Source organism: Canis aureus, chromosome 32 (assembly GCF_053574225.1).
Source record: "Canis aureus isolate CA01 chromosome 32, VMU_Caureus_v.1.0, whole genome shotgun sequence".
Taxonomy (NCBI): domain Eukaryota; kingdom Metazoa; phylum Chordata; class Mammalia; order Carnivora; family Canidae; genus Canis; species Canis aureus.
The window spans coordinates 26,363,160-26,382,914 of record NC_135642.1 but is presented as its reverse complement, the minus strand read 5'-3'; the positions used below and the strand labels follow the sequence as shown (position 1 = coordinate 26,382,914).

At 33.6% G+C, this 19,755-nt stretch overlaps 1 protein-coding gene across 11 annotated transcripts in view; it reads right to left on the bottom strand.

Moving 5' to 3' along the window:
• TEX9 (testis expressed 9) overlaps positions 1-19,755 on the bottom strand; it is a 198,764-nt gene that overhangs the window by 27,582 nt on the left and 151,427 nt on the right. For 6 of the 11 annotated variants that reach the window (XR_013370322.1, XM_077881200.1, XM_077881203.1 and 3 more), the window contains 7 exons: positions 18,619-18,682; positions 17,742-17,821; positions 12,487-12,532; positions 11,682-11,764; positions 9,852-10,030; positions 6,703-6,785; positions 6,107-6,280 (listed from right to left, as the gene is read on the bottom strand). Coding sequence is in view for 10 of the 11 variants with exons in the window: in XM_077881200.1 (XP_077737326.1) it covers positions 6,107-6,280; positions 6,703-6,785; positions 9,852-10,030; positions 11,682-11,764; positions 12,487-12,532; positions 17,742-17,821; positions 18,619-18,682 (709 nt within the window). In the remaining variant the exon portion in view is untranslated. Of the gene's footprint in view, positions 1-6,106; positions 6,281-6,702; positions 6,786-7,733; positions 7,795-9,851; positions 10,031-11,681; positions 11,765-12,486; positions 12,533-17,741; positions 17,822-18,618; positions 18,683-18,834; positions 18,864-19,755 lie in introns of those variants that run through there. The other 5 variants (XM_077881201.1, XM_077881204.1, XM_077881202.1 and 2 more) reach the window with 4 other exon arrangements.

Below are 19,755 nucleotides of genomic sequence, written 5' to 3'. Positions count from 1 at the left end.
TTGATATTATACTATCATCATGTCAGATGCTATCAATGAGGGAAACTGAGGTCTAAAGGACCTCTCTGTTATTTTTGCAGCTTCCTGTGAATCTATAATTTTCAAAAAAAAAAATTCAGTAAGGAAAAATATGGTCTTTTTTCAAAGAAACAAACACCAGAATCAGTGACTACCAAAGGGCAGCACAAAAACTGAAAGGGTAGTTATTTCAAGCTGTCATATGGAAAAAAGAGATCTAAAAAAATGAGGAATACCAAAAATGGTAAATACAAAGGCGTTTTCATATGTCAATCTGTTTAAAATATAACCATTTAAAGAAATATTGTGAGATTTATGACACTTAAAAGTAAACATAACAAAAGTAGAAAGGAAAGGAGGCAGAAATGGAGTATATTGTTGTGAGGGTCTTATGTGTTAAAGAGTATAACATGATTGGAAGGTAGATTGTGATATGGCAAATATGTTTTTGTGTTTTATGTAATTTACACATGTAAATATGTTTTTTGAGTTAAATGGAACATAAAAATATAAAACAGAGATATAGCCAACAGTAGAGGAAAACATGTAATACTAAAAAATATTCAATTCAGAAGAGGAAAAAAGTAATAAAACAGAGTTAGAAAAAAACAAAAAACAGAAAAATAGTAAGATGACAGTTTTAAATCTGATCAAAAAATGCATTAACATAATTGGCCTGAACATCTCAATAAAATAGAAACACCACTGAAGTGGATGAAAAAGCAAAAGCCAATTATATGGTGGCTACAACAAACCTATTCTCAATATAAAGGCAGATGAAAAATAAAAAGTTGAAAAAAGATATACCAAGCAAACATGAAACATAATGAAGCTGGAATTACTACAATATCAGGCAGAGTAAGCAGACTTTGGAACAACGAATATTATGAGAGATTAAAAATAGGGGTCATTAGTACAGATCATGCAGGCATTATAAATATAATAAAGGAATATTAAAGACAAATTTATGCCCATAAATTTAATAACTTAAATGAGATAGAAAAATTCCTTTAAAAACACAAATTATCAAAACTGACCCAAAAAAGTAATAAAAAATCAGAAGAGACTCATATCCACTAAATAAAGTGAGCTAGCAATTAGAATCCTTCTAAAAAGAAAACTCCACTTCACATGGTTTTATTGATGAATTATATACTACATATAGATCAATGATCATACAGAGATCTATGTAGCAGAATAGTCCAGAAACTGACCCACATATATAGTCCATTTTCTACACAGGTGCCATGGTAATTAAATTGAGAAAGAATACTATTTTCAACAAATGTTGATTGTCTGAAAAATAAACCTTGACCTTACCCTCATGCCATATACAAAATTAACCTGAAAAAGGTTACAGATCTATTTATATATGCATGTACACACACACACACACACACACACACACACACACACACACACACAGGATAAAACCATAAAACTCCTTAAGAATACATGGGAGAAAATCCTCATGACCTTGGACTGGGCAAAGATTTCTTAAATAGTTGATTAAAAAAGCACAAACTAGAAATAAAATAAAATACTGGAATTCATCAAACTTTAAAATCATCTTTTGAAAAATGCTGTTAAGAAAAAAAGCCAAGTAAGACTGTGAGAAACTCTTCACTATATATTCTACCAAAAGAATTATATAAGGAAACATAAGGAATTCCTATGTCAATTCAATACTTTTTTTTAAAAGGGCAAAAGGAATAGACAAAAGAAGATATATGAATGGCCAATAACATGAAAAAATGTTCAAGATCAATAGTTATAAAATACAAATTAAACCACTATGAGATACTAATATGCTGCCCCTCTGGAATGGCTAAAATTCTGAAAGACTGACAATACCAAGTGCTGATGAAGATCAGACTAACTGGAACTCTCCTATATTGCTAGTGGGAATGAAGAATGGTACAATCACTCGGAACAGTTTGGCAGTTTCTTTTTTTTTTTAAGATTTTATTTTTATTTATTCATAAGAGAGACAGAGAGAGAGAGGCAGAGACATAGGCTCCCCATAGGGGAGCCTGATGCAGGACTGGATCTCAGGACCCTGGGATCACGCCCTGAGCCCAAGGCTGACTGACGCACAACCACTGAGCCACCCAGGCAACCCAGTTTGGCAGTTTCTTATGAAGTTAAACATACACTTTCTGTAATACTCAGAAATTCTACCCTTAGGTATTTTTCCAACATCACTGGATGTGCCTATACAAAAACATGTGTCTCCATAAAAACTTGTATATGAAAATTCATAGTGTCCTCATTTCTAATAGTTCAAAGCTAGAAACAACAGAAATGTCTACAAATTGATGGATAAACAAAATTCAGTACATCCATAAACAAACATTACCCAGCAATACAAGGGAATGAACCACAAAATATGCAACAACATTAATGCATCTCAAAATCATTATGCTGAACAAAAGAAGCCAGGCATAAAAAAGTACATACTTATGATTCCATCTGTATGAAACTGTAGAACAGGGAAAACTAATCTGTAACGAAGGAATGCAGATCAGTGAGTAGATGGGCCATGGTCAGAGGTCAGAGATTTGGGGGAAGGAAGACAAAGGAAATTTGGAGGAAGTGCAGTGATGGTTATAAGGATATGCTATTTTGCCAAAGCTCAATGAACTGCACGATTAAAACAAGTAAATTTAATTGTATTTATTTCTCAATAAAGTTGATTTTAAAATAGATTAACTGAAAAACAAAATTCAATGCTGCAATAAAATGTTTTGTTTTTGTATTTTAGAAATGGCTCTACCTGTTAGTATAATAGTTGTAGTAGTTTTTAAATAATTGGCTTTTATAGGTTTATAGAAGCAGCTCCATCAAACTCAAGCTCTGTTTTGCATTTCTATCAAATGTACATTGAGAGGTTTTTTGTTGTTGTTGTTGTTGTTGCAGACAACAACAATTCTGTTGTTGCAGAATTAGCCAAAAAAAAAAAAAAAAGACTCAATCCATGAGAGTTGTTACACCTCTCTGTCTGGTAGGTAGATAAGGATTCAAGCTGGGAAGTTCAGAGCTAATGAAAAGTCATTATAATAAAAATCTTCAGAGAGTTGATGTATCATAATAGCTTAGAAGACTCACTGTGAACCAAAGGTTCAAATATTTAGCTCTCAACAGCAGTGAGATTTTGGAATAGTAGACCACTTAATTTTAAGGAGTTGGAGAAAGAGTCTACATGATTTGTGGAAAGAACACAGACTTTGGAGTCAGACAAACATGGCTTGAATACTGCTCTGCCACTATCTGTATGACCCTGGGCAATTTGCTTAACCTATTAGATTCAGTCTCTTTCTATAATATGTTTTGCCTGACACATAGTACTCAAAAAAATATTAGTTCCATTTCTGCCATACAAAGGTGGAGTTATAATCATATGTGGTCTTTTGAGAATATTAATCTATTGACAGAACATAGGATACAATGGATAAGGAAAAGAGAAAAGACATAAAATAATCAGTGGGGAGGATTCAGAAAGAAGATACTAATAGCTTGAATCAAGAAGGGGCAATGGAAATTGAAAAAAAAAATGAATGAAAAACATGTGAAGAATGCATAGGATTGGGTATAAAGGCCAAGAAGAAGAGAATCAGAGATGTAGGCAAGGTTTCAGATTATGTGAAATGATCCTGATGACAGGACCAGAAACTTGTCTGCATGATGACAAATGATAAAGTATCATGACAAATTAAAACTCTGGTTTCCCAGATACAATGTTTTTTTCTTAGAACACTGGTCTATAACTTTTAGACTAACAAATATAATATGAACCATATATGAAATTTAAAATTTTCTAGTAACTACTTTAAAAAGAAGTAAAAATAATTTTAATACTATACTTCATTATATATATCTATACTTCATTTATCCCAATATATCTAAAATATTTCAATATGTAATCAATATAAAAAGATTCTCTTTTTAATTCTTTATTGTTATTAAGTCTTCAAAATCTGGTATTTATTTTAAACTTATAGCATGTCACAATTTGGAATAGCCACATATAGTGAGCTACCATATTGGATAGCACTTTCTGCTACTAGATACTGTAATTAATTTTTATTTCCGGACATATAGGTAATCAAAATGTGGTACATCCATTCAATGTTATACTTCTCAGCATTAAAAAGAACAGATTTCAACATGGATTAACCTCAATTGCTTTATGCAAGTGAAAAAAGACTCAAAAGCCTACAAGTTATTCTATGTGATTCTATTTACATGACAATCTGGAAAACGCCAAAATGTAAGAACCAAAACCAGATTAGTGGCTGCCTTAGACTCCAAGTATGCAAAGGATTTGACTAAATTCACAAGGGAACTTTTGGGGATGGTAGAACTATTCTATATTTCAATTATGGTGATAGTTATATGACTATGAATTTGTCAAAGCTCACAGAACTGTATACTTAAAAAGGGTGATTTACTGTACACAAATCTTATCTCAATAAATCCAATGTTTAGAATTTTTTTTACCAGAAGATAATGCTAATTATACAAGACTAAAATGTTCAAACATATGCTCTTTTATATGAACACACTAAAGAAAAATATAGTAATGAAGACATAATTTCCTACTTCCTAAATCTCTTATAATACATAATTTTTATCCTAAGTCTTACAAAGTAATACCATACAGTATGCTTTATTTTATTATCTCAACGGCACAATATAAAATTTTTGATAGCTTATTTAAAATGTATTATCCCCTTAGATTTGATACCAAAAGCACAAATAACCAAAGAAAAATTAGATACACTGGATTTCAAAATTAAAAAATTTTGTGCGTCAAAGGTCACTGTAAAGAAAGTGAAGAGACAACCGAATGAATGGGAGAGATATTTAGAAATCTGTATCTGGTAAGGGACTTGTATCTAAAATATATAAAAAAACATTTACTACTCAAGAATTTAAAAGTTCCAATTTAAACAATAAGAATCAGATATTTCTCCGAAGAAGACATACAAATGGCCAATAAACATATGAAAAGATGCTCAAAATCTTTAGTTATCAGAGATATGCAAATCAATATGACAAGATAACTTTACATGAGTAGATACCTAGAATCAAAAAGATAATCTGGGATCCCTGGGTGGTGCAGCAGTTTAGCACCTTCCTTTGGCCCAGGGCTCCTGGTGCATGAAGCCTGCTTCTCCCTCTGCCTGTGTCTCTGCCTCTCTCTCTCTCTCTCTCTCTCTCTCTCTCTGTGACTATCATAAATAAATAAAAATTAAAAAAAAAAAAGATTATCTAACATGTGTTGGTGAGGATGTGGAGAAAACAGAACCCTTACACACTGCTGGTGGAAATGTACAAACAGTATAGCTGGTTTGGAAAAGAGCTGAGTGTTTTTCATAAGGTTAAACACAGGGTAACCATATGATCCAATGATTCTACTGTTAGGTATATACACAAGACAAATGAAAACATATGTCCACACAAAAACTTATATGTTAATGTTCATAGCAGCATTATTCAAAATAGTCAAAAAGTAGAAATAAAACAAATATCCATCATCTGATAAAGAAATAGATGTGTTATATCCATATAATGGAATATTACTGTATAAAAAGGAACGAAGTACTGGTATGTACTACAATGTGGATGAACCTCAAAAACATTCTTAAACGAAAGATATCCCAAAATATCTCATATTGTATAATTCTGTATATATGAAATGTCCAAAATAGGCAAATCTATCAACAGAAAATAGAAGTTGCCTAGAGATGGAGGGGACTAGGGGAAGAAGGTTAGGATACGGTGGCTCAAGGGTACAGAATGTCTTTTTGGGGTGATGAAAATGTTCTAAAATGATCGTACTGACAGTTGCACAACTCTGAATATGTTAAAAGCCACTAAATTGTATACTTTAAAAGGGTGATTTGTATTGTCTGTGAATTGTATTTCAATAACGCTATTAAAGAATATTCTTATATTGGAAGACATTTTAGTAAATACTAACAAAATAACTGAACAAATAAAAGTAGTGCCTTCACAAACATGTAAACTTTAAAGTTTTATAGTATCTTTAACATTAGGTCCAGAAAAATAGCAAAATTATTACCTTTTCTGCTGAAGATAGCTGTTGCTGTAATCCATCACATTTTTTGTTTAGCTCTTCAAAAAGAGTTTTATATTTTTCTGTTTGAGACTGCTGCAAATTAATTGTTCGCTGCTGTCTCATACAATCTTCTTCAAAGTTTTTTATTTGTGACTTTAAATTCTGAATTTCATTTTCCTATAGTTATGATATTATACATTATGTGAAAAAATGCACAAGGTTTAGTATCAAAACAAAGCAGTAAAAAAGGAGCTTCATATGATTTCAGATATTTATATTAAAAAAAGATATTTATATTCATTTCACAAAGAAAAACAAATTATATTCCATTTTCATCTTCAAAAATGGAAGTGAGATATTTTGTGTTTAATAGCTTACATTTGTAAATCTTACACAGAAAATTCTAACTGCTAACAAGTATTTAAAATTCTTTAGCCCAGTGAAAATTCAGTATTTCAGAATAAAAGTTGAGTATTTATATATAATTTAATTCAAAATTTAACAGTAAATTATACCTCAATGAATATATTTTTTAAATAATTGAAACTGCTACTAAAATATCTTTGAATATTAGAGAATTTATTTTGAGAGGTTTTTACCTTTTTATTACATTCATATACAACATTATCCAATTCTTCCTGCATAACACGGAGTTTGGCCTTTAGAAATCTGTTCTGGGCTTCTGTGGATTTAAATAATTACATTTATTGCCTTTCACTGAATCTAAGATGCCATCAATTACAAGATAGATCATTATTTCACGAGGAATAAAATGTTCAAGATGGAGAGTTTATCAGGAGATCCTTGTTTGAGAATACTAAAGATACTAAATACCCCCACTGTAAAGATAAATGAAAAACAAATCCACCCAGTGAAAAGGAATTGTCCACATCTCAACCTGGAACTGAGTAAAGAAGGAAAAACAACAAAAACCTCTCCTGAGAATCTGAACCACAAGCTAGTACTCACGTTAAGTTTGCAGACTGAATTAGTCTTTACCAAGGTGGTCCAAAATACCTCAGTCAGAAAACTTCAAGTGATTTCAGGTTGGTAATGTCCCCAAGTGTTTGGCAGAAGCACACATAAAACCTCTCTAGCAAAACTCAACTTCAATCTCAGCCACTGTGATTATAAAATACCAGTGACTGTAATATATATCCCGATTTCACAGAAGTTAAAATGTAATCTATGTGTCATAAAAGCAAAGAATTACGCTAATGATGTACTGCTGAAGCTTTCTCCACAACCCCTAAAATCTGCCTTTGGTATTTCATCACTACCTAAAGTTCTTTATTCAACAGTATCAGTAGTAAATCTTTGATGTTTCTCTAACTATATAACAAAATAAAGTGAAAAGTGAACTTAGAACTCACTCCACAATTCATTCAAGCATTCATTCAAAAAATATACATTAAGTTTCTATAATGTTCCAGGCATAGTAGGGATAAGACAAGCTTTGCCTTCACGGATCTTATCTTGAATAAACACCTGGAGTTGCCTCTGAGAAGTCATTAGGATATATCCCAACAGAGCACAAAACATCTCCATACATACTTCCTGTTACAAAGCTCTTATTAAATGCTCCCAGTGTTACCATGGAGCTGATTAACAATGACTGGCTCTACTTCACCTAGAGCTCTCTAGCCTCAACTCTCCTTCAAGCCTCTCATGTCACTCCAGGTTAGCACAGTATAGAAGGGAAATGATGCATTTAAAAATGTGAAGTTTGCAGGAGCTCGTCTCTAAAAAGAAAGGAGAAAGAATAGTCTTACAAAGCAGTATATACTATTAAATTACTTTTTCATCTTTTCCTCTTGCCCATAACAGCCATTCAGGCAATCATCTGGAACAAGAGAAAACTCCCCAGAAGGGGGGATAGCTTAGCCAAAGATTCTGGTAAGAGAAGACAGGGAGGCAAAGTGGCAGAGAGGACATTCAGCAATAAAAAGAAAATAGCAATTTCAGGTGGTCCGTCTGTACTGGTTCTGTGTATCTAAGAGCAGGAATATTGTCCCAGGGCCATGGTGACTATGTACTGAAGAATAGTCAACATGTGATCACTGTGTCCTTGAAGGCATCTTGACAGAGACATACAGGCAACTTCCTGCTTCACTTTCCTTCTCTTCTGAAGAGTACTCCCAGAAAGCTTTGATAAGTCAGTAAAGGTAATAAATTTACAAATGAATAGCTCATTTATGACTGACTAGCATGCAGCACAATAGTCATTACGCATGTTATGGTTTTCACAGAATCAAGAGAATTTTTTTTTTTTAATTTATGATAGTCACAGAGAGAGAGAGAGAGGCAGAGACACAGGCAGAGGGAGAAGCAGGCTCCATGCACCAGGAGCCCGATGTGGGATTTGATCCCGGGTCTCCAGGATCGCGCCCTGGGCCAAAGGCAGGTGCCAAACTGCTGCGCCACCCAGGGATCCCGAATCAAGAGAATTTTAAAGATAAATCTTATGACCATCTAATACAAACTGATAAATTTTGAAATGAAGAAAATGCTATTACAGAGGGGCTAACTGGCTTGCCTGAAGTCACAATTATAGCTTAGTATTAACCATGGTCACATACACTCAATTGTCTTAGTCTTTATTTACAAAAGCATAAGTGGCTTCTCATAAATTCAACAGTTCTAGAAATATTACTGGTAACTAAATTTTGTTTTTAGATGATCTAAACTTAGTATTATTTTTCAAAGTGATATGCAGAGAATGAATTTATAAGAAAGAAAATTACATTCATTAGAAAATTAATGATTATTTCAACTGATGCCACATCAATAATTCATTTTTTTAATTTGCACTAAGTAGAATACAGTATTCATAAATGAAAGGAATTCAAAGAAATATTGGGTTTTATTTTATTTTTTTTTAGATTTTATTTACTCATGAGAGACACAGAGAGAAGCAGAGACATAGGCAGAGGGAGAAGCAGGCTCCCTGTGGGGATCCTGATGTGGGACTTGATCCCAGGACTCCAGGATCACAACCTGAGCCAAAGGCAGACACTCCACCGCTGAGCCACCCAAGCACCAAATATTTGGTTTTAAAAGTTATTTTAATGTGGGGTATCTGGGTGCCTCAGTCAGTTAAGAATCCAACTCTTGATTTAGTTGTGAGGTGGAGCCCTGCATCAGCCCTGCTTAAGATTCTCTCTCTCTCTCTCCCCTTGCCCCAAACTCCCCACCCAAAAATGATAAGCTATGGGGCATTTTAACCTTAGTTTCTTGAAAAGTGGTCAATGAAACCAATACCATATAGTCTTCTTTTTTTAAGATTTATTTATTTATTTGAGGGTGGTGGGGGTGAGAAGAGGCAAAGGGAGAGGAAGACAACCTCAAGCAGACTCCCTGATGAGTGGAGAGCCTGACATGGGGCTCAATCCCACAAACCTGAGATCATGACCTGAGAAGAAATCAAGAGTCAGATGCTTAACCAACTGAGATACCCAGGTGCCCCCCATATAATCTTTTACTCTTTATAACAGAAAATATCAAATATACATAGAAGTAGAGAGATGAGGTCAATGAGAAACGACTTCCCATCACCCATTTTCAACAATTACTGACTCATTACCCTTTTTATCTATAATTCCACTCACTACTCCTACCATGTCCCACTAGATGATTTTGAAACAAACACAAGATATCACAATACATTTTTTAAATACAAGAAAAATAGTTCCCAAATATCTTTTTCTATGTAACGGTGATACAAGGATAAAAATAAAAGAAAACTTACCTGTTCCAATGTCGTTACTAATGCCACAAAAAATATCATCATCTATATAATCAGGTATGCCTTCTTCCTCCAGTTGCCCTTCAATTTTGCTAATTGTTTTTGCAAGAGAAAAGTCTGAGAAATCTTCTGGAATAGCAACATCATTGGCAACATGTACATCAGGGTATTTCAATTTTATACTATAAATAAATAAATAAACATACACACATATATATACACACTCATATATACAATGTTAATATGCAAAGGAGATATGACTTTTTTTATTCAAATAACAAAGATCAAAATTATATTAATTTTAAATTTATGATGAAATCTACAATTGATACTTCCAAGGATGATATTATAAAAAAACAATTAGTTGACTTTCAATTTTTATGAATCACACAGCTTCAGAGCTAGAGAAGGCTTTTACGAGGCCAGTTCATCTAGACATTGCCTCCAAACAAGTAAACATAAAAACTAGGAGGGTTGTGCCTCCCAGATCAAATCCATTCTGTGGCTTTTAAACTACATGCTGCTGAGGAAGAACTGTATAAAGTGATATTGCTTATAGCCCTAATTCTGTAAACAAAGAATACCTCTATAGAAAAAATCAGAATGAACAATTATTAGATCAATCAAAATCAACTTTTTTTCCATCTAAAGAAACATATACTCGCCAGAATCAAAGTCAATAAAAAAATGAGATTTGATTTTCTTAACAAGGGAAGAAATATGAAATAAAAATCACTAGTAAAGGCATTAAGGAATGGGCCAGCTCTAACCCATCAAGTTTATGGTTCTGAAAGCCTTATTTTTAACGTTTTACTTAAAGCCTAACTTACTTTTTAACAAACAAGCAAAACCTTCAGAATTCTATTTAGAAAAATAAACTTTTCTTTAAAAAGTAATGCTGACGTCTGAAAATAAGATAACCAGTAATGTTATGTATGCAGTATATGTTCTCTTTTCTTCTATCAATCTATTTTAGATTTATTGTCTCTTCATTATCCCCTCTATTTTTCCTTTTATTCCAAAAGCAAAAAAGTTATTTAGCCAATTAAAAGACACTAACATTAAGAAATATTTTTCCAGGATTATAATGCAACGATCAGTCTGAGTAAGTAAGACATTTAATAAAAAGAAGCTGGTTGGTATAATCCATTGCAGGAGTGACTTTCCTTCTCTAGGTCTCCTATCCTAGAGAGCCTCTTCAGTCCCCTTTTTCAAGCTTAAAATACTAACAGTCTTGAATTCTTTTTCACCAAAAGCAATAGAATGCAAATTATAGTGATCCTACAGTCTTAGAGCACACCAAATCACTCTGTATGTCAATATATATACAATAATGTATAGTTCTATTAAATGCTCAAAAAAGTAGACGAGCCTTAGTTCTAAGAAAATATCTCAATTAACAAAAATTTGAAATGTGGTGATTTTGCTTAAGAGAACATAATATGGGGATGCCCGGGTGGCTCAGTGGTCAAGCGTCTGCCTTCAGCCCAGGGTGTGATCCTGGAGTCCCGGGATCAAGTCCCACATTGGGCTCCCTGCATGGAGCCTGCTTTTCCCTCTGCGTATGTCTCTGTGTCTCTCATGAATAAATGAATAAAATCTTTATAAAATAAAAGAGAGAACATAAAATGCTTAGTAACTGCTGCAAGACATTTCTGAGCAGAACATGTTTTAAAATTATTGAATGTAGATAAGATATATACAATGTAAGGTATAAAAAGATCTGGAGAAACAGCTTTATAATTAAAACGATGAAAAAGAAAAAAATAATTAAAATGATGGTACTGTCAATCATAAGACTAAAAAAGGAAAGTAATACTGTTAAAACTGTACCTTGAATTTGCTCTCCTTCCTTTATTTGCAGAGTGTCGTTTGTTTTGAATCTTATTTACTGCATCAACATTTTTGGTCTTTGGCTACATCAAAAGAATTTAATTATTGATTGGTTAGATTCTAATCATTTGCCATAGAACGCAATTTTGTAATACACAGAATTCTATTGAATTAATCAATTTGTATTTTAAAGAATTCCAGATTGTATAGCTATAAAATATAGGTATTATTATCACCAACAGATTCAAAGATAAGGCAAATTAGCCCCTAAAATTCAAAGATATTCAGCTAGCTCCTAGAACATTAAACTTAATGTTCTGACTCATAGAATTCAGTTCACTTCACTGATTATTCCCCAGACTGGCCTTCACATATACTGTTCCCTTGGCCTAAATCCCAGTGGGTGGAGAACTTGTAGACCCCAATTTGCCCAGCACCTGCAATAGTGATCTATACACTGCAAATATTTAAATGAATTAATAAACCCTTCAAATTACCTTCTTTATATATAGATACTTTTCTTTTTTGGGTGGTAGATCTAGTGAATTGGGGCTTCAGAAAGAAAATTAAAAATGCTTAGATTACAAATTCATTTTACTTAGAATTTTTTCCAATAGTCAGTGAAATTATGAAACAAAAGAGGATTCAACTTATTTTATGAACAACATTTCATGAAGGCATCTGTTCTAAGAATCAAGGCTTATATTCTATTTCTATAGTCATACTCCTGTTTTGTTCTAATAAGTCTAAAATAACATAAATTCTGAAGAAAGTAATCACATTTACAGAAAGTTTGATTTCATACCTTAGTTTCTGAATGTAGATGAACTATCCCTTCAGACAACAGACCGCTACAGACCAAAAGTAAACATTATACATTAATAGATGATACTAAGCTGAGACACAATAAAATCCAACAGTAATTATATCTGAAAGGGAAAATAGACAACTATCAAGTAAACTTTGCTATAATTCTAGTTATGCACATGTTTATTTATTTTGGTAAGTGTCACAAACAAGAAAAGTTCTTTGGTTCAGTAATTCACCTTTGAGAAAATACACTATAATACCCACATCTCTAATAAAGTATATCACAAATTTTAACAAATGAAAATCATAAGGAGTACTGGTTACACACAGGGATTACTGATTTTACAAAATGATTCACCACAAGGCTTTTTAAGTGTGAGCCCACCCACAGTTATCCTTTGTTAATGTATTTAAATACTTGGTCAGTGTCTGTTTTCCCCATTATACTGTGAACTCCATGAGGGTAGGAATCATGTCTGCTTTGTTCACTGCTCTACACCTATAACTTGGCAAAGTACCTAGCATATGAGCTCTTAAACTGTCACTGAATAAGCATGTTAAATGCATGAGTAAATATATCTAAAGTACAACTCATTTTTATGCACAGTTTTCAAAATCTGTTTTTATTTAAAACAGGGAGTGTTTATGGGGTCTGTACTTTATGGCCCATGGGCTGAATCCACCCACATCCATTCATTTACACATTATCCATGGCTGTTTTCACACAACAGTAAAGTTGAGTAGTTATGACAAAGACTGTAAAGCCCACAAATACAAAAATATTTATTATCTGCCTCTTTATAGGAAGAGTTCGCCTACCCCTGATCAATGGTCTAGATCAGCCCCATTACATGTATTAATACTTCTTAAAACCTACCATGTTACTATTTATTGTTGCTATTAAAAAACAAACCAAAACAAGAACTCTATCATAACCCCTGAGAACTCATAACCATAATAAGGACACAAAAACAAAATTACTTTCCATCAGATGCCACCTACTCGACTAGTCATATATGTTATTTCAATATTAAATGCAAAAATATACTTAGATAATATCATATACAACCTCTTAAAGAACTAGCAACAGCTCTGGAAAGAAAAAAGGAAGCTTTCAAAATACCTTAAAATTACAGGGACTAAAGAATCATTCTCATATACAACATTAAAATGTTACCAAGTTTTATACAAATTTTAAGTGTCCTCTTTAATGGCTTTTTTATCAAATTAATATTTGCCATCTCCTTACATTTTCTGCATCTCCCACCTCCCCTCCCACTGACACACATATGTATCAGCCAAGAAACGTTTACAAGTTATTGGTCTCCTTCAGGTTTAGCAGAGTGACATTATTTTGGTAGTATTTTGACAAAAAAATGAACTAAAATATAATAGCCTAGTTATTTTTGTTACACTTCTCCATGAAAGGTTTGTATGTAAGACTGAAACGATTAGTGTGGTAAACCCAGCTTCCAGGAGACTGAAGGATATTTCTTAAACGAAATTCTGGTTTCCCGACCATATTGTTTGGCAGAGAAACCTTGAATGTTGAAGACCTATTACATACTGCCTGACGACCAGCATTTAGGTGAATGATGGTTCCAAGCTAAAATGGATCGTCTCTTTACAGAATTATCTCCCTTCTTTAGCAATTTGCAACTAATAGTCAAGCAGCATGTTTTACCTGGTAAAAGCCATTTGTTCAAACAGTAGTTTAAAAAAAAAAAAAAAGCCACCTGGTCAAGGTAAACACAGGTGTCATCACCACTTTGCACTTAAGGAAAATTCAGTGCAAGGAAACCAACAAATTTATTTTTATGCTTGTGAAGTCAGTCTCTCACTCGAATCAACAGAAACTAGGGATTAGCTGTTGTTCCCATCATTCTAGTCTTTCAGTTTACTTGATAAAAGTTGTGCCTAATCTTTGTAATCCAAATTTTGGAATTTTGATAACTGCTAAACATCATTTCCCATAAAATATCAGAAAATACTACAGATAATAAGGATAAGGGGCAGCCCAGGTGGCTCAGCGGTTTAGTGCCACCTTCAGCTCAGGGCCTGATCCTGGAGACCCAGGATCAAGTCCCACATCGGGCTCCCAGCAAGGAGCCTGCTTCTCCCTCTGCCTGTGTCTCTGCCTCTCTCTCTGTGTCTCTCATGAATAAATAAATAAAATATTTTTTAAAAAATAAGGATAAGTATTTTCATGTGTGTATATCAAAAAATGATTAAAAGTTTTAAATATACTTTTTAGGTACACAGTTCTATATATTTTAAAAGATTTATTCATTTTGAGAGAGACAGAGAGCAAGTGAGCGAGCGAGCAAGCACGTGGTGACTGGGCTGAGGGAGAGAATCTTTCAAGCAGATTCCCTGCTGAGCAAGGAGCCTGACATGAGGCTCAATCCCATAACCTATGAGATTATGACAGCAGAAACCAAGAGTTGGACACTCAACCAAATGAGCCACCCAGGAGCCTCTACAGTTCTATAAATTTTAGCAGATTCTATTGCCATGTAACCACAACAACCAAGATAAAGAATATTTCCATCGTCCCCAAAAGTTCCCTTATACCCTTTGTAGTTAATTCCCTCCCCTCCACTGCACACAACCACTAATCAGATTCTGTCCCTATAACTTTACCTTTCCAATAATGTTAAATAAATAGAACATGGGGAGGGGAGACAAACCATAAAACAGACTTAACTCTAGAAAACAAACTGATGATTACTGGAGAGGAATTAGGCAGGGGGATGAGCTAAATGGGTTATGGGTATTAAGGAAGGTACTTGTGATGAGGATTGAGTGTTGTACAGAAGTGATGAATCATTAAATTCTACACCTGAAATTAATATTACACTGTATGTTAACTGGAATTCAAATAAACTCAAGAAAATGGAATCATACAGTATACTAATACGCTTTAATTTGGCTTCTTTCACTTAGCTTCCATGTTGTTGCCGCATCGATAGTTCCTTGCCTTTTACTGCCAGTACTATTCCATTGCATGGATATACCATAATCCGCTTATCCTATCTGTTCACCACTTGATATTTGAGTTGTTCCCAGTTTTTGGCAGTTATGAATAAAAGTGCTATAAATATCTGCATACAGGTTTTCATTTGGCCACATGTCTTCATTTCTATTGGGTAAATAGCTAAAGGGGAATTGCTGGATCATATGCAGTATTTTCGAGTAAATGAATAATGTCCCAATATTTCAAGTACAAGCCACTGTTGCTTAAGTAACACATTTCTTTTTTGTTTCTAAGCCCTCTAAGGTATTTAAACATTATACCCTGTTAGGGCCCTGCTGCTCTCATAGCCTGCTTCTTCATCTTAGAAGACTGGGAGGATCTATAGCTGTTTTGAGATTTAAACAGAAACAGTTTTAGTCTACCACTCAAAGGTTCTTAGCCTGTATAACACCCCCAAAACTAGTGGATTTCAGATCTATTTGATTCCAGTCAGTTCCATATGCCATTACCACATCCACATTTTCTTCCAAGACTATTTCTTTATACTGAACACCTCACCCTCCTTCCACCTCCCCCCAACTTTAAAAATGGCTTACTTTGAGGTTGTCAGGCTTCTATGGGGAAACTATACCTTTAGTTAGAGCTTTGCCCTAACACATTTCATCCAATTGGAAAGTTTCACTAGGTGCCATTCAAAATGATCCTTGCCCAGAAGAAACTTAATCCATTATAAAGTTTTATCAAATAGTATGAAGACCACATCTTTAGTCTGATCTTTGCATCAAGGCTGAGCTTTGAAAGGCTTTTGTTCCTCAAAGATTCTCTTAATTTTATCTCATATTTTTTTTGGTCTAAAAGCAGCTAACCCTACAAAGCTAACCCTAACTGTAATCAAGACAGTGTGGTACTGCCATAAGAACAGATCTGTAGATCGATGGAATAGAAATGAGAGTCCAAAAATAAAGCCATGTGTCTCTGGTCAGCTGATTTTTGACAAAACTGCCAAGACCATTCAGTGTGGAAACCTCTCCCCCCAGAGCACAAGTTCATTTGACACCTGTTCTGGCTTCCAATTTACCAAAGGTGGCAGTTTTACTAAATCCATTGCGACTATATTAATAGTACTTCTCTATCTTTCCAGCCTCCAGGATTAGTTTCCTTGCTACCACTTAACTATGAAGCTAAGCAACACTTTCCAAGTTTTTGTCATAGGACACCTGATTCTCAATACCAATTGCTCTATTAGTTAGGATAAGCTAGGGCATTAACCACAAAATTTCAGTGGCTAAACACAAGGTAGCAATAGAGAAGGACAGAAGGCCCTTTTCCCCCATATGTTCCACATAGTTACCCAGAGACCAGGTGGGAGGTTTCATCAACTGGATTGTCACTGGTAATGGCAGAGAGCCAATTGGAGTTCAAAAAAGAGCTCATATCTGTTGGCTTGGAAGAGAATAATTTGATTTCTGCTTATAGCAAGAGACTTAGAACACTGGGTGATCACCGATGCCTCTGCTATAAGATTTTACAGTTTTATTCATACAGATCTTTTATGTTTCCTGTTAAGTTTATTCCTAAATACTTTTGGTTCCCTGTTTTTTTTTTTTTTTTTTTTTTTTGACATACCTGAAGTGCACGTGAAACTCAAGGAAGAAAGATCTAATATATTGTATTGCATTTTTACTAATTTATTTTTATCTAACTTACATATGCAATTTTAAAAGGTAGTATAAAATGTAAGAACAGGCTCAGAAATCTTACCAACTGTGGTTTGCATCTCAGTGAAATCACATATTATCTATATATCCTTGGGCAAGCTACTGAACTTTGCTAAGCTCCAATTTCCTTATTTTTAAAATGAAGACATAATATTTATTTCAAAATAATACTTTGAGAACTAAATGACATAAAGTAGGTAAAGGGTTTACATTGTGTCTGGCTGTATAAGCCCCGATTTTGGGATGTCTGGGTGGCTCCGGGGTTGAACATCTGCTCTGGCTTAGGGTGTGGTCCCAGAGTTCCGGGATCAAGTCCCACATCAGGCTCCCTGATTGGAGCCTGCTTCTCCCTCTGCCTGTGTCTCTGCCTCTCTCTCTCTGTCTCTCTCATGAATAAATAGATAAAAATATTAAAAAAAAAAAAAAGCCCCGATTTTATGAGTAAATATTATTCTTCAAATTATAGATTTCCAATACTTACATGCAAAAAGATTTTTAATAAAAGATCTACATATATCATCAAAAAAATGATGTTTGAGAATTTAAGTTACTTACCTTAAGCTGTAATCCTCTTCCTTTTCATATGATTTAATTTGTGTTGAAACCGGCCTTGATTGTACTTCTTGCTGATCTCTCTAGTTAAATGAGTAAAGTTATATATGTGTGTATATATATATATATATATATATATATCTTATTCCAAATCTAACAAATAATAATGAATCTGTATAAGGCATTAAAACAAATTATTGCCTATTCTTCACTACTATCCCCAAGGGGGATGGGAGAATTTAAAAGAAAAATGTATAGAGTAAAAATTGAAAAAAGTCTGAAATCAGCTATTTTACTGGTCTAAGGAATACTAATATATCCTATCAATAAATAATGGGAATGTTAATGCTTAAGAAGCTGCTTAAAGTAGGAATAACCAATTTGATAGCCAGAATGGGGCAAAATAGGCTTACATTATCTAGTGATATAACTTCACTACATTTTTTTCTAACTATAAATCTTACTAGTCTAGCCCTAAGAATTTGAATTACGTTCAAATGCAGAAGAAACAAATCATCATCTGAGTATGAGTAATGATTATCTTTTATTCAACTTTTATCCTGAGCCCGTTTTATTTCTGAATTACCAGCATTCATTCTATATCTACTCTCAAATATTAAAGTACTGGGAAAGATTATTAAATATTAATGTTCTTAATAATTATATGATTGGAACATCTAAATGGAAAAAGCTTTTTCAGTGGCTTTTAGGAAATGTGTGCCTATCAAAAACATATACATGCATATAAACATATACCTATTCATATATTCATGTTTAATCTGTGATAATTCATTGAGCTACAAAATTATGCTTTGGGCACTTAAGAAAGTTAAAAAACAAGCACTCACGTGAAATTAATAATAACTGCATATTCACTTACTATTACTTCCTCAGCCTGTCGAACCAAATCAGCCGTTTTTGCCTGTAATTCTGCATTTAAACGCCTAAAAAGCCAAAAATAATTTAACGTTTCGGAAATACTGAAGATTCTAACAAAAATAAAATTAAATTTCAGTAACTACACTTTAGCCAATGAAGAAATGTCAAAACATACACATTTTTACTCTAAAATTACCATTACTATTGGAACACTTACCCCCAACTTTTCATGATTCCTCATCTTTTGTGGTAGAAATTCAAACAATAACTCCTGGCCTCTCTCAAGGTGTAATGACTTATTTGGGTAGGATAAATTGGGTGGGTTCAACTCAGTTCCAATCTCCATCTTCTTGGAATCAATTCCAAATGGGGGCAGGAGTGGGGCAGGGGAGGGGAGAGGCCTGCTTTGGTCTGGGGTGTTGCTGCAACCAGGGAGATAAATCTGGGGTTTAGTGAATAGGCCTAATATGGCTCACATCTTAGCTCCACACTTCAGTATCAGCTTCAGAAACAAAGGTGCTTGTTTTGACCTCTACCTGCCACTCCTTTCCCCCACCTTCAATCTATTTGGAATCTAGCAAAGAATAGGAATATTATTTGGCCTCAGTTAGAATGGAAGAATGGCAATATCACTGAAGGAAACCATTTTTAAAGACAAAATGCTCATAATCCTACCACCATCATCCAATTGTTTCTATTTTTCATATTCCCTTCTAAGTTTCACTTATATACACAATTATATAGTTCCCCCATAAATATATAAAAGGAATATGTTTAACTCTACATAATCTTTATAATTCATGCCTTAAATGGCTACACAATATTGTAATGAGTTGCACTTAACATGATATACTGAACTGTTCCTACTATTAAAGTCCCTTTTTCACTTTTAAAGGTTAACACTACAATAAACAGCTTCAAAAGAATATAACTTTAAAATTTTATTTTATTCATAGCTCACATTTCCGGACCATCTAGGCTCTTATGAAGGGAATATGTTGAGCAATTTTTAAAATGAGATATCTTTTTTGTCTTAGATATGTGATTCAGAATAAAGATCACCAACAATCCCCACTTCCAGAAAAAAAAAAAATAGTACTCTATCTCTTCTTAAAACAGTCTAATGTTTTAAGAAATA